General features: G+C 40.3%; 1 protein-coding gene across 4 annotated transcripts in view; it reads right to left on the reverse strand.

Annotated features, from left to right (window-relative positions):
• Nucleotides 1–19,833, reverse strand: part of ADGB (androglobin) — a gene marked incomplete at its 5' end in the record, with an annotated part of 71,349 nt that overhangs the window by 12,175 nt on the left and 39,341 nt on the right. For all 4 annotated transcript variants that reach the window (XM_083434742.1, XM_083434741.1, XM_083434743.1 and 1 more), the window contains 13 exons: nt 1,927–2,082; nt 3,614–3,798; nt 5,783–5,894; nt 7,814–8,010; nt 9,137–9,321; nt 10,093–10,280; nt 10,576–10,729; nt 11,331–11,465; nt 13,809–13,902; nt 14,704–14,835; nt 17,049–17,184; nt 18,284–18,451; nt 19,670–19,784. In XM_083434742.1, coding sequence (XP_083290868.1) covers nt 1,927–2,082; nt 3,614–3,798; nt 5,783–5,894; nt 7,814–8,010; nt 9,137–9,321; nt 10,093–10,280; nt 10,576–10,729; nt 11,331–11,465; nt 13,809–13,902; nt 14,704–14,835; nt 17,049–17,184; nt 18,284–18,451; nt 19,670–19,784 — 1,957 coding nt within the window. The remainder of the gene's footprint in view (nt 1–1,926; nt 2,083–3,613; nt 3,799–5,782; nt 5,895–7,813; nt 8,011–9,136; nt 9,322–10,092; nt 10,281–10,575; nt 10,730–11,330; nt 11,466–13,808; nt 13,903–14,703; nt 14,836–17,048; nt 17,185–18,283; nt 18,452–19,669; nt 19,785–19,833) is intronic.

A 19,833-nucleotide genomic window follows, 5' to 3' on the forward strand; every position in this document is an offset into this window, starting at 1 on the left:
AACTCATCAAGAATATTTGACGCTACGGGGTAGCAGAGCAACAGAGGAGGGGAACGGGGACTTTCACTCCATTGCTTTTCACTGCCACCAATAGAGAGGGACTGGTATACAGCAGTAGGTATACATTTGGCACCCCCCAGAATTCAGCGCCCGAGTGCCCCACACCCCGGGTAAAGATGGCCCTGCATCTACTACCACATCTATTTCATGTGAGGCACTATGAATACATTTCTAAGAAAGACAGGAAAGTCTAAATCACTGCATGTCTGCTACATGCCCACTTCTCCCCTGTCTGACCATTAGTTTGTGTTTGAGCTGAATACTATCTTAGAGAACAAAAACAAAGAAATAAGCTTGCATTTTCTCACCCAATCCTTTGCCCATTGCCCCATAATAGAGCCACTGCTGGTAAGTTGGCCACAATATACCAGGCATAGTCAATGTTAGGGCAAGCAACAGATAGATAGTCAAAAAGCCTGACATGGCATAAGACAGCTTCCTGTATTGCCTATGATGTTACCATAGAAACATAGGCACATGCATGTAATTGCAGTGGCATACGAAACAACAATCTCTTCAGATTTGGTCTGGCTGTACAACAGTAGCATGTTATCATTGCACACCAAGAGAACGTCTCATTTAAATTTTGAGCCGAGCGGCTTAATTATGTTATTAAGTGCTGGAGGTCTGGCTGGCAACTGAATGATGAGTCACTGAATTAAAGCACACACATGGGTAAATGACTCATGTCACAACATTCAACTGCAGTGCTTGGAGTGACAGGAACAGAAACAAAAAATCAATATTTTCTCCTTAAATTATGCAATTTTAAGCTGTTTGACTACTAGCTGTTAAATAACAAAAACAACTGGGTACATGGAAAATGCACTGAATAAAGCACAATATTTTTTAAAGCAACTGAAAAGGGGAGATGATTAATGCTTATAAAAGAAAAACACCTTGTTTTGTTTTTGCAGTCATGTTGATGCTCAATTATTAACATAAAATATGCCCTGCTGGAATGGATCAAAGGCCCATCTAATGCAGCATTCTGAGTCCAACAGTGACTGGTATTGCCTTTTAAACATATCAGGCTGGATTAAACTAAGTTGTTCTGCTAGCAGAATCTAGTGCAATGAGCAATGTGTCCCACTGTAGGACTCCCTTGCTCCCCACTCTTCCCAAATCAGCTTGGAAGAAGCAGGAGAACCCCTAGAAAAGTGGGAGGGGTGGGAAATCATTCCGTCTGGCAAGCACAGGGGTGCCATCTCCTAGGGGATGAACACCCCCCCAAGTCCAAAACACAGAGCCGGGCACAATGTGGCCTCAATAGCCATGGCTCCTTCTCCTCTTCCTCCTCCTGCTATGGAGCGGAAAGAGGCTGGAAGCAGCCCCAGGCCGGTGGCAGCAGCAGCAGGAGAAGCCACAGCCACTGAAGCTGTGCTGCCACTGCGCTGAGCTCTGCCCCAGCTCCTCCGACATCCTGACATCACATGCACTGTGCATCCCCCCTCTCCCCAAAAAAATCTTATTCAGAAGCTGGCATGTGTGGGCAAGGAGAAAAGCTTCTGCTGAGAGGGCAATTGCTTTGGCACAAAATTTAATTGCACCCATTGTAAGCCACCTCATGTTGGCAACTGTGATGAAAACAGCAATGTTAAAAATTGCAGCCATAACCAAGTCAGAATGTTACCAGCCAGCACTGTAAAGCATAGATGAAAATTCAGGGCTTTCACTGCCTAGCTGCCTACCGTGATTTATTCAAATCAATCTCTCAGTTCAGCCTCAGCACTCACTCTTCAAACAGGAGTTTGATACTGAAAAATCTCTGCAGGGATTTGACTCTTTGGTTGGCATTTCCACACTACCCTGCTGAATCTCGGAACTCATTTTAAATGCATGTGTAAAACGATAAGCCCTGGTTACCTTAACAGCTCTCCCTGGCTCCGCAGCCTCCCATGCTTGCTTCATAGCTTTGATCTCATCTGCTCTCTCAGTGTCTTTCCTCAAATCCAGTGCTTCTATTTCATTTTGTTCAACGACTAGACGTAAGATCCAGGAGGGTTTGTTAGGATCAGATTGCTGGAAATGAAATGCACAAAGCAAAATCAGAAGAGCACATATTGCTTTGAAACTCTCAAATGAATGAAAGAGCCAATTCATTATCGAGAAGCACTGTCCGTGATAGACTCTTATTGTCAAAGAATGCCAAATGCCACCTTCTGGTCTCATTTGACGTATGTGTGCTCAACTTTGCAAGGGAACCCACAAGAGTTACCATCCCCAAAACTAGTCTGTTTCCCCCACACATGCAGCAAAGGCTGCTTTCAGTCAATATCTTCTTTAGCAGACAAGAGCAGTAATGGGTCACTGGAGGGCTGGATTTGAAGTGAACCCCAATGTGAGTTGTTTTAAAACCTGGTTTCTAAACTGTGGTTCAGGAGAGCCCTTATTCATGGCTAGCATATGACTGCCAAGAGAAATTTGTACAAATGGGGTAATTGCTGGGGAGGAAAGAGAGCATGTGATTCTGCTACCCAAACTATGAGTAGTCTTGGAGTAGCACTATGTTTATCATGGGAGCTAATCATTTGCAGCACATCAATGGCCTGAAGGGGGGGGGGACCTCTTTTTCCATTTACAAATGCTTGCTTCCGTGTCCAGTCACCTGACGATGGTTGTTGTTAAGTTGTGGGCGAACATATCAGACGACACAGCGATTCTTCCAAAGCAGCTCTTTATTTGTAAGCTGGAACAGAACTGAACTGAGGAGCTCAGTCAGCCTGCTTATATAGAGCTCCAGTAACTTGTTACTGTTGCAGCTTTCTAAAACTATCCAATCACTGAACGTCACTTTCGATCCTTCATTTGCATAACTATCTACAGTATCCCCCTGCTGGCCCAGGGTGAGAACTTGAGTACATAACAGTTGTTATTTGCCATAGCTAAGATATCAAGTTGCCTAGGGGGCTCTCGTGGATAATTAGTATTACTTGGCTTATCTAGGCCATCACCATGTAAAATGAAGAAATGTGGATGGAAACAAGTTAATGAAAATAAACAAGAGAGGCCACTTGAGTTGATCCAAGTAGATAGACAGAAGAGAACACCCTAAAAAGTGTGGCAATGTATTTCCACCCTCAAGTGGAGGTGTAGAGGAAGGGGAATCAAAAACTATTAAGGGTCATTAAATAAAGGGTCATTAAAATAAAGATGATGATAATTATAATAGTGGAAGATGTGAATGAAATGTGTATGAGGGGCAGAACAAGTTGTGAAACCTCTCAGTTGTCACAACTGTGACATTAGTGATGCAAATTGCGACTGATATTAATATTTCATTGCTCCAGCAAATTCAAATAGAATTTGAATTCAATTCAATTTGCATGCCATTCAATTATACAGGATCTCAAGACAGCTGCCTACCCAGGCAGAGCTGAAATATAGCACAATACAGTGTGTGTTTCAGCCACAGCACTAGAGAGTGAAGATATTACATTTTTTTTACTACTTTCCCCTTCACTCCTGGAAAAATAAAGATGAAATTTACCCTATACAACATCATTCAGAACATCTGAAAATTCACTTTATGAACTTGTATGTTTATTATTACCTGTGATTCGGGCCTAACAACAGTTACGGGTTTTTCTTTAGCAGCTTTTTCTGCCTTCTCAGTTGTTTTCTCCTTCACTTTTCGACCTCCTTTGGAAGAGCCTGCAGATTTTTGTCCTTCCATGTTGCTGTGAATGTCTGGACTTAGGACACTTACACTTTCTTCATGTTTTTCAGTAGGACGTGCTGTGTAAATTTCATTGGAGTGTTTATTTATGCTTTCCATTTATGCTTCTGGAGCTACATAATTGTTTGTTACCGAAGAGTTTATTTCTAGGAAACAGGTCTTTAAAATTATGCACTCTCCCTTATTTATGACAAACTGCTGTAAATTTCACTTTAAAAGTAAAATGTTCTGTCCTAGCTACTTAATTTGGACACTAAAATCTACCCTAGATGGCACTGTTGTCTTAAATTATGAAATATTAGGATGAGAGATGTAAGCTTATAGAAGTGGTTTTCTATTTTTCCATTTACACAATAGCGTTTTCTGGAAATTATCAAGTGACATGTTCTTTTGATGCAGGACTGTATCAGCATCTTTGAATAAAAAATAATTTTGACTACATCCAGCATGTCTGCAACTCTTCTTCACAGCCTCTTTCTGAAAATGGATGCTTTCACACTCAAAACACTACTACTACTTTTCCAAGTTAATATAATGATAGACTTTCAGGAGGTATTTTAAATAAACAAAAAGTAACATAGATCTTCTTGGGAGAAAAGCAAGGACAAACCTAGACAGCATCTTAAAAAGCAGAGACATCACCTTGCCAACAAAGGTCCGTATAGTTAAAGCTATGGTTTCCCCAGTAGTGATGTATAGAAGTGAGAGCTGGACCATAAACAAGGCTGATCGCCAAAGAATTGATGCTTTTGAATTATGGTGCTGAAGGAGACTCTTGAGAGTCCCATGGACTGCAAGAAGATCAAACCTATCCATTCTTAAGGAAATCAGCCCTGAGTGCTCACTGGGAGGACAGATCCTGAAGCTGAGGCTCCAATACTTTGGCCACCTCATGAGAAGAGAAGACTCCCTGGAAAAGACCCTGACGTTGGGAAAGATGGAGGGCACAAGGAGAAGGGGACGACAGAGGACGAGATAGTTGGACAGTGTTCTCGAAGCTACCAGCATGAGTTTGACCAAACTGCGGGAGGCAGTGGAAGACAGGAGTGCCTGGTGTGCTCTGGTCCATGGGGTCACGAAGAGTCGGACACGACTAAACGACTAAACAACAACAACAACTTAGAACTTAAGAACAGTTAGTTGGATAACAGTGAGTGGTCTTAAGAACAGTCAGTCACAAGGAAGGTGGGCCGGCCAGCTGATCCCACACAGACCCAGGTGGAACACACAGTCCATTGTACACAGAAAATTAAAAAAATAAATAAATAAAAAGCACAGGCAACAGCTTCTTTCAATAGCTTCAGCCGCAAGGGAAATAGGGCTGGCCGCACTCAGCCCTGCATAGAACCATCATCACCTAAAAAAACCCAGTTTCATATCCTTTGACATGCATAATTATTTCAATCATTATAAAGGATGGTAAAAAAGTTATCATTTGGGGGCATAATTCAAATCAAATGGCACTCCAAAGTAGAAGCTGGAAAAATAAGACCTAATAAATAAATTGTGACATCATTCTTGTAGTATCAGAGCAATAGTTCATCTTCAACTGTATGTTCATATTTGTTCATTTCAGTACACTGTTTCTAATGTCTTGGTGTAAGAGAGGTAATAAGGTACACTAGCATACTAAAGAAGAAAAAAGCTACTCCCAGAGAAATTTGTACTCCAGACTTCTTGAATTCCTAAAACCACCTACTAGGAAGAATGTCCCATTGAAATTCATGGCACATATTTCAGAGTAAAAATGCATAGGATTGCCCTGAAACTTAAGCACCATAGTTTTAATGGACTTGAATATAATTGATTTTTTCTGGTTTGACCACTCTCTCTCTATTTAATAAAGTTTTGTGCTACCTTCAGTAAAAACGTTCTCAGGGTGGTATTAAAGGCATTTATGAGAAATAATTAGCTATTTGTAAGTTCTCATACAATTCTGTTAAATGTAAGTTACATAATTAGCTAACTGAAATAAAAGAAATTGGTGTTTGGTATGACGCATTTCAATAAAAAAATAAGCATGTAGCAAAGTCACTCACTCACCTTTGATTTCATTTTTTTCCAGTTCTCTCAGTGCCTGAACAAATACCAATTGGTTCTCAGTAAGTGGCCAACTATTATGCAACACTGAGGCTTGTATAATATACTTGTGAGGCTGTAAAAGCCAAATGCAGTAAATTACTTTTTTCAGAAATAATCACAGCTTCTTATTTTAAAATTTTTAAAAACCTTGCTTTTAGCCATCACCCCCTTGACTGCGATCTTGGATTTCTGTAGGGAAGGGAAGAAGGGTCAAAAAAGGTGCCTGAAGAATCTGAATGTGTTGAATTCCTGTACAAAACAACCTGATCTAAACCTCTCAGACTGAAATGCAGGTTGAAACTTAACTAGCCACCAGTTCTTTCACTTCTCTGAATGCTAAGATTCAGTTCTAGGCTGTTTAGTATCAAAATATGCACTTAAATATGTATATTGAAATGACTTTTTGAATAATTTTTAGAAATGCACAAATTAATGCAGAAATGGAATGGGATTCTGGGTAAAAGAGGCAAAAAATACCATGATGGGGTTTGCCCAACTATATGGCCCAGACAAGGGGGCTTGGTTTGGAGGAGCAGAAGAGAAAGAGCGGATTCAGTGCCCTATTGCTGCCTGCAAGGAAAGGCAGAGCACACCCCAAGGCATTACTGGGCTGCCTCTTTGACAACTTGAGCTTGCCCCTTAACTCCTTGTTTCCTACAGGTTCGCTCTGCAGGTGACTGTGCCCAGCAAAGGCATGGGCCAGCACAAGAGAGGAAGCACACCATGACATACAAAAGCTGCCCTCTCTGTTACAGGTAAACTTGCACATATTACTTATATATTTGAGTTGTTAGTCGCTTGTTACACAGAGGTCTCCAAACAATCTGCAGCTTATTACAAACATAAGCATCAATACATTATAATATGAACATGAAGCTTGGATACCAAATATTGTACAGTGGTACCTCGGGTTAAGTACTTAATTTGTTCCGGAGGTCCGTACTTAACCCGAAACTGTTCTTAACCTGAAGCACCACTTTAGCTAATGGGGCCTCCTGCTGCTGCCGCGCCGCCGGAGCACAACTTCTGTTCACATCCTGAAGCAAAATTCTTAACCTGAAGCAATATTTCTGGGTTAGTGGAGTCTGTAACCTGAAGCGTATGTAACCTGAAGCGTATGTAACCCGAGGTACCACTGTATTACCATGTGTTTATTTATATTGTATAGATTTAATAGCAGCTGAGGAAGCCCTTCGGGGTGAAACAAGGGAGATATCCGGAAACCTTGTTCTGCCCAAGTTAGCAGTTTGCAGCTGCACCAGCCAGCTAGTGCCAGCAGTCTACATCAGCTGTGTTCTCGTTACCTTGAGGACTTTTCTATTTCCACCTAAGGATTGTGTTATACAGAAACTTACAGGAACAAACAATAAGAAAGCCTAAGGATTGTGTTATACAGGGACTTATAAGGAGAAACAATAAGATAAGTAAAGAAGAAATGTATTAATATTGTAATTAGTCTCATAGGTTATATACCGTACATATGAACTGTATATGTTGCACATACTGGGCTAGACCTTTACATTAGGAAATAACCAATAAAATGTTTGCAGTTATTATTATTCAGCTTGTTGCACTTTGTGTATTGTGTTACACCTGAATACAGCCACCACAAGTATGTGCCTCCATTTGGCCATTCAGTAGCCCTGGGAAGAACAAAAGTACCATTTTAACAAGCTAGAGTGGCGACTTGGCAAGATAACCCAACTGCTGGTGGTGCCTTGTTCTGTTTTGCACAAAGCGTTCTGTTCTTCCTTTTCATCTAATTCCAAACCCACATTTAGCAGGAATCTTGAATTACCTGAACCTTGTTTTCATCTTCTTGTTTTAGATAACGCTCCCCTTAGGAAACACGATACCTAAGAGTTCACTCCTGGGGAACTGCTTTGTTCAACCTTCCACAGGAACTTTAGTCTTAGTGTTTATTACACTAAGAAGCAATGTAGTAGGAATTATTCTCAAAATTCCTCCACAAATATATTTAAGATCTCTCACCTGCTGAAATAAATTTTCATCAAGAACAGGGGTAACAATAATTTCTTCTTCTGTTGAAGTTGGGCCTTCCTGTGACATCTTGGCTGCAGACTTGACATTCTTCTGAGCTGCCACAGTACCTTTTTTCTTAGAGACTGCAACTACTTCAGGTTCCTTTTTGGGAGTGCTTTGGGCAACTCCACCTTTACTTGATGTTGCTGGAAGAGGCAATAACATTTTAAAGAGTATTTTAGCATTTAGTCATTTGTCTTACTAATTTCAATTTTATATCTACTTCTGTAATTCTCTCCTTCTCCTGCTTTACCTACTTATCTACTGACTCTTTCTAAGGATTTACATCCCAACCTTCATAAACCTTCCCAGGGAATTTTAAAACATAGTAAAATAAATAATATAATACTAAAATACAGATAACCACAACTTCCAAAATGCTGATATCAAACAGTATAAAAATTAGATAAAATACCTATATAATTGCAATGAAAAAATAAGAAGTCTTCACCTGACACCTAACTGAGAGAGCCAAGTCTCTTCAAAGACAGCATGTAATAATTAGGTACCACCACCAAAAAGGCCCAAACTGTTTTTCACCCACTAAATTTATAATAGCAGAACGTCCCAGATAATATTTCAGTGAACAGGCAGGCCCATATGGAAATTGGTGGTCACACACACACACACACACACACACTCCTTTAAGTTGAATAATTCATATTTTAAAATGGAATTTGGTCTCTTTGCTCTTTACTCTTTTGAATAATGCACGTCTGAATAATAATTAATCCAGAAAAACAGCTCAGAACTGTTTATAAGGAGCTTATAAATGTCGATTAGTCTTGGCAAAATAATTGCTTGATTGGAAGCTTGTTAGTTCTAAGTAAAGCTTAACTGTCAGAATGAGGAAGTATCACTTTGCTATTCCTGCTATTAGCTGCTGTGAGACTCCTAATAGCACCCTAGTGGAAATCTCTAGAGACAATGCCCGAATAGATGTGGTGTAGCAACATATGAGATATGGCTCTCTTGGAACACCTAACTTACCACTGTAGGGTAATTTAAGGGGAAACAGAATTTGATTCACTTGACAAGGAATGGTATACCCATTCTGCATGCTCTGATGGTCCATATGCCAGAAACCGATTCAAAATATGCAAGCCTGGTCACTCAGCAGCAAGCATGACAAAGCAAAGTCAGTAATCCTTAAATGAGGTCTTAGCGCATGCTACAAATTATTAACACAGTTATTAAGGCAGGTGCACATGCAAATGTATTGGCAGTCTCTTTGTCCACAATAATCGTAGCAATTCAGTTTACCATACTTACACATGCTACTTAGAGGCCGCTCATTAGATATGAAATAAAACGCAGGAACAACAGCATGACCCTTCCCAACAGAGTGCACCATTTCTTCCTCAGAGTCCAGAACTTGCACTTTAATGATTACATCTGGCTTGGAGGTCTGTACTTGCACAGTAGCCATAAGTGGTGTTGTTACTTTTACTGTATACCTGAAGGAGAAGGGGGAGTAAAGATATATAGTTAACTGAGGCAGGTTTTATTATTTTCAGCAAGTCTAAGATCTCAATCCTTAAAATAATGTTATTCAAGAAGGCAGCCTAGCCCCAGCTCAGCAAGCTCTGAGATGGAAGTTAAGACATATGTTTAGAACAGTCCATTTGTTGCTATGGAAACGAGTTATCAAAATGAAACTGCAGTTAAAATGCCAAGATTGACTACAATAAACTTTCTGAACAAACATTAGACAAATGATAAAAAAGAGGCCTGTGCAAAGCCCTGAGTACCTTAGGAACAATCACATACATGTTTGCACAGAAGTGAGTCACTACTGAGTTCAGTGTGGTTTACTCCTTCATGTTTTTAGAATATAAACCTTATTTCCTAGATCATGCAAATGTTTTGAGATGAATGTGAGATAGAAAAACAACTTTCATGTCTGACTTTCAGAAAGACCAGGATTTGACCCAGCATTTTAGAATGCCCAACGAGGTGTATTTGGGGAAAGATACAAAAGCATTACTGGGACAGCTCAGTTAGCCAGAGCATACATAAGACTTAATCTTGTGGGTTTAAGCCCCACATTTGACAAAAATAATCATGCGTTGGACTAGAATGACACTCACAGTCCCTTCCAACTCTAAAATCTTATGATTCTATGATTACTACTCATTAATGCTTCAGTAAGTAATATGCTCAAAGTAACATATGGACACTCAAATAGGGTACATATGCAAATACCTTTGCTGTTTCCTCAATTTTACCTGAATATAATATTCTTAGCATTTGGTACATAATAGTCCTTAACTTCTTTAATGGAATATACATTGTTTATAGTCTCACGAGAAAGAACTGGAAGGGGACTGTAGGAACCTATGAGTCGAAGCCTCCATTTCCCAGCCAACACTGGTGACTCACCAGTTTGAACTTCAGCCATAAAAGTATATCCTCTCTGAAATTAAAGTTAATTTTGTTAGCTATTAACACAAGTAATATGATACAATAAGTAATGGTAAGTAAAGAGTAAATATTATAGCTGCTGCTGATGCAATACTGTATACCCCAAAATGGCCCTACAATATTCAAGACTTGTACATTATGAAGAATTACAGGTTGTGTTGTTGCATTCACAGTACCCGGGGAAAATAATTGTTATTTATATCAGTGTGTAGTAACAGGTCCTTTGTATCATTTTGTTAGTAAGGTAGTAGTACTGTAATTACTATGAAGATGTTTGTATTTATCACCTTATTCTTTGTATAAAGATGGGGTGCAACCCTGAGAAAGATCCGAGGCATTTCTTCCAATGTATCATTGTCTACGACATGCAATGCGCATGTAGGTATGGAAGAATAAAATTTTGCTGCTATGATAATATCTTCTGGAACATAAAACACCTCTCTATAATAAAAGGGAGAAAAGTGTAAAGTAAGGATAAGGGGATCTGTCTATCTCCAATTCATGCCATTTTTGCAGGTTTTACCCATACAGTGGTACCTCAGTTTACGAACTTAATCCATTCCTAAACCGAAACTGTTCTTAAACCAAGGTGCGCTTTCCCTAATGAGGCCTCCTGTCGCAAACTAGGACATTGCTTCTGGTTTTGCGAAGTTCGTAAACCGAATCATTCGTAAACAGGTACCACTGTATTTCCATGTCACTTCCACCATGAATCTAATTTTTAAAAAATACGTTTAAAATGCCTATTTACGGGCAGATTTTGACATGCTTAAACTGCCTAGAACTGCACAACATTCAAAGAAGGGTTGCAATATAGTGAATATCAAAGTTCTGATCCACATGTCAGTTCTAGAGATGGTTATCAGATAATTTCATATCAAAATTAACGAAGACTGAATTCCTCAAGCATGACCTTTATGAACAAGTACAAGAATGTTTCAACATGTGGTCACTTGGCTTTCAGTCACACAAACAGAATTAGCAGTTAAACTATAATATGATATAGATGGTCTGTATGTGACTCATCAATAACAAACCTCACCTGAAGACCACAAACCAAAAATTTGCTGGCTGGTCCGCATATGTTACAGTATAATCAGCAAAAGATGTCTTAGTCCACTCATCTTCAGCACAACGGTATTTTTCAAGTGACTTACATTTACTTTTGAACATATCTCTGTGAAACACAACAAGAAGAATATAAAATAATCAGTTGAGATCATAACCAACAGTACTGAGCTTCAAGCTGCCTCCACTCTATACATACATAAGATATAATAGCATCCCAAAGATTAAGCAGTGGCTACTGTATTATGAAATAAATGCCTTCCCCAACAAACAACAAATTACTTGTGGCAGAAGCATATCAAACACTTTAAGTGTGGGTCTACTCAATCTCACAAACGAGGGATCAAGCCTTCCAGATGCTGCTAAACTAAAACTCCCATCAGCCCCAGCAAGCAAGGCCAATGGCTTCCCCACACCAGAATAAACAGTAGGAGTCTGATTTAAAGGGCAAAAGGAATATGGGGATGAAGGGTGCTGAACTATACCCCAATCTGAGGATTACCTCTGTTTAACTGGGATTTCACTTCTCTGTCAGCTTGAATATAATTGGGAGGTGAAAGCAGCTGGAGCAAAAACCGCAATAAGCTCAGGTTTAAAGCCCCACTACACACCTTTTTTGCTCTTAAAGCCAGACCTCCCTTGTTCCTTCTCCTTTATGCTTAATTAGCCAGACCTATAGTTCATGCTGGCCACATGACCTGGAAAAACTGTCTGCGGACAAATGTCAGCTCCCTCGGCCAGTAAAGCAAGATGAGCGCCGCAACCCAGAGTCGTTTGCAACTGGACTTAACTGTCAGGGGCCCTTTACCTTTTTATATTTTAAGAGCTGGCCAAACTAGAAATAGCATGGGAGATGCTCAAATGTATCTTTCAACATCTTTTTTTCCTGCTAAAACCAGCTGTGGCACCCCCACTATGGATCACGGCCAATCTAATTCACACATACACCAGCTGCTATTAGCTGTGAAAGGAAAGTGTGCTGTGGAGAGTGAAACTCATACTGTTTCTATGTATTTTACTGTCTGAAACGAATAGCAGTTCCCAGAGGGAGGATTTAGATTAGCAGTGTGACCCAAATCTAGCCCTACCCCCTCTCTGTGGTTGTTTCTGGAGAAGAATAAGATGTCAGGAGTTGTATTTCTGAATCTTTCACATCACATCTAATGTGGCCCTGAGGAGTAGCAGAAGTTCAAAGGGAAATTAAGATATGATCATGTAGCTTTATCACTGGACACAAGAAATATATTCTATACATTCTTTTAAAAACTACTTTCTCTGTATCAGTGTAATAACTGTGCTACCTCCAGGCTGGCATAGTTTAGGGATCCAGTTCTGGGGCCTATCAGGAAAACAAAGGAACTTTGGATCCAGCGGGTCTGCCTCTGCAGTACCCTGTTTCAGACCTTATTGCTGGCTGAAGCTGAGCTGTCAACACAGAACAGATGTGTACATTGGAGAGGCAGTGTCTCAATCTGTGAGCAAGAAGAAACCTCTTGTGGATTCAAGTCGCAAGTCTGTTCTTACTGAGCGGTGCAAAATCTATAAAGCCTTAAATGGCTCAGGACCAAAGTACGTTTCCTTTCCTCATATGAACCAACCCAGTCCTTGCAATCATCATCTGAGGCCCTTCTTTGTGTGCCCCCTCCATGAGAGGTCTGGAGGGTGGCAACACAGGAATGGGCCTTTTCTGTGGTAAACTCCACACTTGTGGAATGCTCCCCCCAGGGAGGCGCCTGGCAAATCTACACCATTATAAACTGGGGGGGGGGGGGGGCTTGTTTTTGCTTGTTACTATGTTATGTATTTTTGTGCTTTTCTATTGTAATCCAGTCTGTGATCTTTGGGATGATGGGTAGAATAGAAATGTAATAAATAAAATTATAAATATATAATCCTTTTCTAATGATAAAAAAAAATTAAGAAACTTGGCTTCCACCTTAACAACTAACACAATTTGAAGACAACCATCTCTACTCAGTCAGACTATAGCCCATGACTTGTAGATCTATTCATGCAGGGCTCAGTCATTTATCTGGGACAACAATCTGGTATCCTTAATACAGATGTGAATGTGGATCAATAAACAGAAGAGATGTTGCCCCATTTGCCAATTTGCACATAAAGGTAAAGGTAAAGGACCCCTGACAGATACATTATATTTAATTCTTCAGTAGCAAATTGATGTAAAATTCATAGATTTTTTTTTATCCTGAATATAAAGCAGAATAAAAATTGATTCAATGGTTAAGCAGGGTGTTCTTTAAATTTCACTTTTACATCTGAAAAACTAAATATAGGGATGCCCAAAACTGGGCTTCAGTACTTTCCCTATAGCACTTCCTCAGGGTCAGGTCAGTTTTTATGAGAGAAAATAAAGGGGGCGGGGGAGGTGTTGTGAGGCAAAACATGGGATTTATATACGTGACCCTGCAGAAACCATACTTCGTATTACCTCAAAAGTGTCAAAGAACATTGTTCAAAATTTGGCTCTATTAGAGCCCACAACTTTTGAAGTGTGTCTTTGACTTTAGTATTCTCCTTAGTACCTGAAAAATAAAAAGACAAATAACAACAAATTTGGCTATTAGTAAATATTCAACATAGTTATCATTCCTAAACACTGGCATAAAGAAATAAGGTAAAATATAAAGCTCTAAGAGTAAGCAGAATGAAAGCACGTCTAGCTGAAAAGACTATCTTACCAACACTTCTGCAAGACATCATCTGAGGACATCTGTAGCCAACAATGCCATGTTTTGTACAAATAAAAAGCTTTTATGATATAATGACCAACTGCATTATACGAGCACTGTGGTGACTCCTATGGCATTCTGTGAATAATTCAAGATTCTAGGTGTCAAGATTGGGCCTTGGCCCCTCAATCCGAAAGTCAGGAAATTGTGTTTGGCAGCCATTTGGAAGTTCTATGTCTTTTCCACTCATTTGGGCTTCTGTACAAAATCTTCCATCCAGATCCCTTTACAGGAATACCCAGATATATCACACCTGATAAAAAAGGCGGGGTGATGCACCATCTCACCCCGCTGGGAGTAGACTAAAGAGTCAACCTTTATCTACCACATGAGCAGCCCACTTATATACTTCAGTGGCGGACCGGAGTGACGCCTTGGTTCCTTCAGTCTGTTTCTGAAGCCCCAACCCGCCCTGCATGTAGGCCTCCATTAGCTAACTTAAATTTAGAGTTATGGTGGGCTATCCCATCATCCTCCGTGGCTGGTTGAAGTCAAAGCAAATGGCTGCCTGCAAAGGAGGAAGGCGCCGCCCTGCTCCGTCCCGTAGGGGCTGTGTCAGGAAGCAACTGTCACTTCCCTCAGAAGAATCCTGACCTGGTTTTCTGCCATTCATTAGTAGCCGCACATAAGACCCTTTCCAGGCAGCCTGCAGTTTAAGTGCAACTTTCTCCTCTTCAGGTGTGGGATCTTTGCTTTGCCAAGAAGAAACATTTACATCTGTCAGCTCTAAAAAGAAATTAATACAAAAGTTACTTGCTTGTGAGATTACAATACTTACGTTGTGTCTACAAAAACTAACAATAGAGTGTTTTATTGTTTTATGATGAAATCCTATATACATCTACAAGTGTGGATTCTTAGGTAGTCACACATAAGAGGGATCATTGCAACATTTGGTTGCAGTTCCCACTTGTTCATTACAATCCAGGAACCCAAAGAAAGCAGTCTAATGCAACATTTCTGATGAAAATATATGGTTCTGTACTGTTTCCCTGCAAAATGTTTTCAGGTAACTGGATACTGCAGGACATTTACATGAATTTAGATCAGTTTGATAGATCTGAAACACTTTTCTCATCTAATGAATGTTTATTAGACCTTACGTCAGCAAGCTTAGTGCTGCATATATCAGTAAAAACCCAGGTATGCCAGGCAGCAAATCAGGATGGTTGGCAGATTATGTACCCGCCCCCACAGAGCCCACAACTGGCTGACTGCCTTTCCCTTCTGCTGCCTGCTGCCACCTCATTCTGCCCCTGCTCCCTCCTGCTCCCTATTTGCTGCCAAGAGTGGTGGCATGTACTCCATGACTTGCTCTGGGGTATTTCCCCAGAGTAAGGTAATGTAGTGAAATCTCCTAGATAGTGTCTGTACTACAGCTGAAAATTACTGCTTAAGTTGCCTTTTAAAAAAGAGGAAGATGTAAACAGTCATTTGCTGCCAATGGAGAAAAATGGAAGCCCAGAGCATCTCTGAGATGTCTTGCTTTAAGAAACGAGTCTTTTGTTGGAAGAGCGTGAGTGGGAGGGAATGTTGGTGGAGGGGAGGAAGAGGAGGGGAGCAGCAGAAACGGTGGTGGCATCTGCTGCCATCTCAGGTGGTGCCATATCTACTGTTGGTCCTGGTTAATCCTGATTGCCAAAAATGGAACCTCAATTTTCAGAGGCAATTGACTGCTAATTGTCAGATGCTAGGCACCAACCGGGATGCAGGTGGCACTGTGGGTAAAACCTCAGCGCCTAGGACTTGCCGATCGCATGGTCGGCGGTTCGAATCCCTGCGGCGGGGTGCGCTCCCGTCGTTCGGTCCCAGCGCCTGCCAACCTAGCAGTTCGAAAGCACCCCCGGGTGCAAGGAGATAAATAGGGACCGCTTACCAGCGGGAAGGTAAACAACGTTCTGTGTGCTGCGCTGGCTCGCCAGATGCAGCTTGTCACGCTGGCCACGTGACCCAGAAGTGTCTGCGGACAGCGCTGGCTCCCAGCCTATAGAGTGAGATGAGCGCACAACCCTAGAGTCTGGCAAGGCTGGCCCGTACGGGCAGGGGTACCTTTACCTTTACCTTTACCTTTAGGCACCAACCACAGTAGTGGCTTGTAACTTCCTGGCAACTATTGGAGATAAAGCACTAGCTAAACAAAGTACTTAGTTTGGGTCCAGGATGACCTCAAACAGACAGCACGGACAGTTTCATCCTCCACACTAGATGCAATGCATTTACACTTTAAGTCTGGGAACATAAAATGCAAATTGATTTTTGTATTGAGTGCTAGACTTATGTCTTGCAAGCTTAGGTAAGTGATGTGCTGTTCTCCTAGTGTCAAATGCTAATTAAAACTGAAATCCAATTAAAGTTTAAGAACATATATAAGACTGATTTTTTTTTGTAGGTGTTGCAGAGCATTTGAATGATTGAAGTGCTGTAGAAATGGGAAAAGGATGTAGCTCAGTGCTAGAGCATATACTTTGTATGAAAAAGCTGCCTGGTTTGATCTCTGGCATCTCCACATACAGATGTAAAAGACACCTGCCTGAAATCTTGGAAAGCTGCTGTCAGTCAGTGTCAGCAATACTGAGCTAGATGGAACAATGGTCTGTCTAGAGAATGAACAATGTTCAAGTGCCCCAAAAGTTGGGATCAAAGATGGGTAAACTTCAAGAGTATCACACAAAAACCAAACAAGTTCAATGGCATAAAGGTGTGCTGATACAGAATTAAAGTTAGCAGCATCATGTTAGCTCTGATGTATGAAGTTCAAAAAATCTGTAGGCTCCATTAGTTATATGAGAGAATACCACGCAAGAATTTGGTGTCTGGTTTGTTGTGTTAAAAATGGCAGGACATCTCAACATTCAGCAGAATTTTTCTGTAATGGTATCTTCTTAATAGATTATTTAAAAATAAATATTGCTGGTACATTATTCATGTTTTCTGTATACCTGAGGAGTCTGTGTCTTCAACAGACACATCACTGTCTTTAAAATCCAAAGTGAAACATCTGTAAGCAAATTTATAGTTGAGAGGAACATTCCCCAATGTCTGTTTTATCAAATGCCAAAAAGCATTATTGAAAGCCTAAAATGTAAAAGAGAAATGGTCAGTAAATTATTATAAATAAATGTTCAAATATTTTCTACTAATGATTTTCAGAGGAAAATATTACCAAACACATACCCCAACCTGTATATTTGACTACTAGATAGAGTGGATTTGTAGAATCTATAAAATGCCTCACTCCAACTAAATGAGTTTTCCTTTTGATATTTCAAACCAGCCACATAATGTGATCACTATCTTAAGATATGATGGCATATAAACAGTATATTTTCAGAGGATCAGATATCCGCCTAGTGACATTATTGTTTCCAAAATATTTAATTACATAAGCAACCAGAACAAACAAGTGTATCTTTTCAACATCAGTCAAAGGTTGGGGACAATTCAGATTTGGGGGCATTGTGGTGTTTGAACAACTGACAACCCAGCAGCAGGAGCAGCAACAACAGTTAGCTGAAAGCTATATCCAAAGTCAAAGTATTTTGTCTGAGAAAAGGGCAGTTCAACAACATGTTAGGTACTGCAACATGGGCAGAATGATCCTAAGGCTTGCACAGCCATAGCTAAAGGGCAGTCCTTTAAGATAAGAGGAACGCAGCTGCTCAGTGGAGCTTATTGTAATTGTTTCTAAAACTCATACTTCACTTTCTCATTATTTATATAATGTACTGAAAATTAGGGAGTGGAGATCTGTTCTGAAGACAAGGCTGTTGATCTCATCCATTCTTCACTGTGTCTGCATAATTTGAAAAATGGCACAAGACCATAATTTCATTTACAGAGTGTCCAAGGATCACCTCAGTCCAACAACACAGCTGCTGATTCTATGCTCTTATGTCACTAAGGAGCCAGAGAACAGGCATCAGTGTGATTATTGGTTCATACCATCCAGAATACGGGGTTAGATTTCTTGTCAACACTGAGGAAAATCTAGACTTTTCCAACTATCTGATGTGAAATTCACAAGAGCATGTTTACAGGAATTCATGGGAGACAACCTAAACTTTCATTATCAGGAGTTTCAGCTAATGGGCTGCACTAGAAAACAATCATTTGGAAAGCACAATATATTCTGCATGTTAACAGAAGGATAAGATTCTTCTTCTTGTTTTTTTACCTTAAAGTGTTCTCTAGTTGTTCCTGGAGCACACAGACCAGGAGGACAATGTGTTGCTTCCAGTGTCTTTATGGCTGCGGGAAGGTTTTCTGCATTTCCAAAATTCAGTATCACATTTCCAATGGCTTTCATGATAGTGGTGGCTTGTTCTATGAACCGATAGCTTTCCTGAAGAGAAAATACATAAACTACCATTAGTCAGAAATATTAAAAATATATCACTATTTCAACAACATGCACATGGTCAATTCATTAGGAATTACTGAAGCACTACACCTATGCTAGTGACTATTACATTCATATGTAATTACTATGAGGGTTTTTTTAATGTCCCTGGGGAGAGGAAAGAGAGTTCCACATAAAGAATCATTTGAAAAATCTATGAATTCAATATACCGTATTGGCCAGAATATAAGCCGCACTTGCAAATAAGCCGCACCTTTAAAATCTGGCTGCTTGGGAGAGGCTTGGGAGCCACGGACAGGATGGGCGCCATTGCCCCGTGCTCCCAGGCTGCTCTCGGGGGGGGGGGGGGGGAGCCATGCTGCTTTGCCGGTGCAGTAAGGTTGCGAATATAAGCCGCACTTTAACTGTTCACGATCGGAAGTTGGAAAAAAAGTGTGGCTTATTTTTGGGCCAATACAGTAGATCAGATCAGGAACCACAGAAACCTAAATATAGTGAAGAAACAAAAGGGGGGAAACTACTGAATGAAGACTGAGCATGCTCAGTGGGTATGGAATGCTATCTATCTGCTAAAGGAAAACTTAGAAAAGCAGGAGATGAGTGGAGAAAGAATAGAATGTCTGGAACCATGAACAGAAGGACTTTACCCTGTAACTCCACTTGTATAAATGTATTTGCTAGCTCTGTTAAACCTACAAAGAAAATCCTCTAGAAAGATGGTGTTTCCTGCTTGGCAGGGGGTTGGACTCAATGGCCCTTGTGGTCTCTTCCAACTCTATGATTCTATGATTCTAAGAAAATCCAGCAGAAATTGAACCACAACTACTTTTTTGAAGAGCTAGGTGAGATCCTCGTGGAGCTCAGTCTGTAGACATTTTGCAGAATTTTCTCCCTGTATGATTTGGAGAAAAAATGCTGGGCACTTACCTTTGGCCATCAGTGGGGCCTGCAACCAAATTTCAAAATTGCATAAGCAGTTGTATGTTTTAGCATTATTTTGTGATGATGCAAGTGTCTTCCAGATTCTGCCCATTTTAAAATTAAATTGCAGGATTATTATGGATCTGTGATTTTTTCCATTCAGAAACAGACTATGTACTTCTCGAACAAAACTTTAACTTCAATAGGAATTAAAACTTGACAATGAACATTTGTTTCTCCCAATGGGAATATAGCTCCAGTTGTTATGGTAACAAATACCTTTTCAAGATTTGGCAGGACAATATCCTCTTCACCAAACACACATGGGACCATGCTACAAAGATGGATATGGTGCCCTACAGGAGAGCTCGCAGTGAAGAGTAACACATGGCGCCTACATTTAAAATAAGCACACTAATGAACAAAGAAACTAAAACATAACA

Source organism: Podarcis tiliguerta (assembly GCF_965153285.1).
Source record: "Podarcis tiliguerta genome assembly, chromosome: 3".
Classification (NCBI taxonomy): domain Eukaryota; kingdom Metazoa; phylum Chordata; class Lepidosauria; order Squamata; family Lacertidae; genus Podarcis; species Podarcis tiliguerta.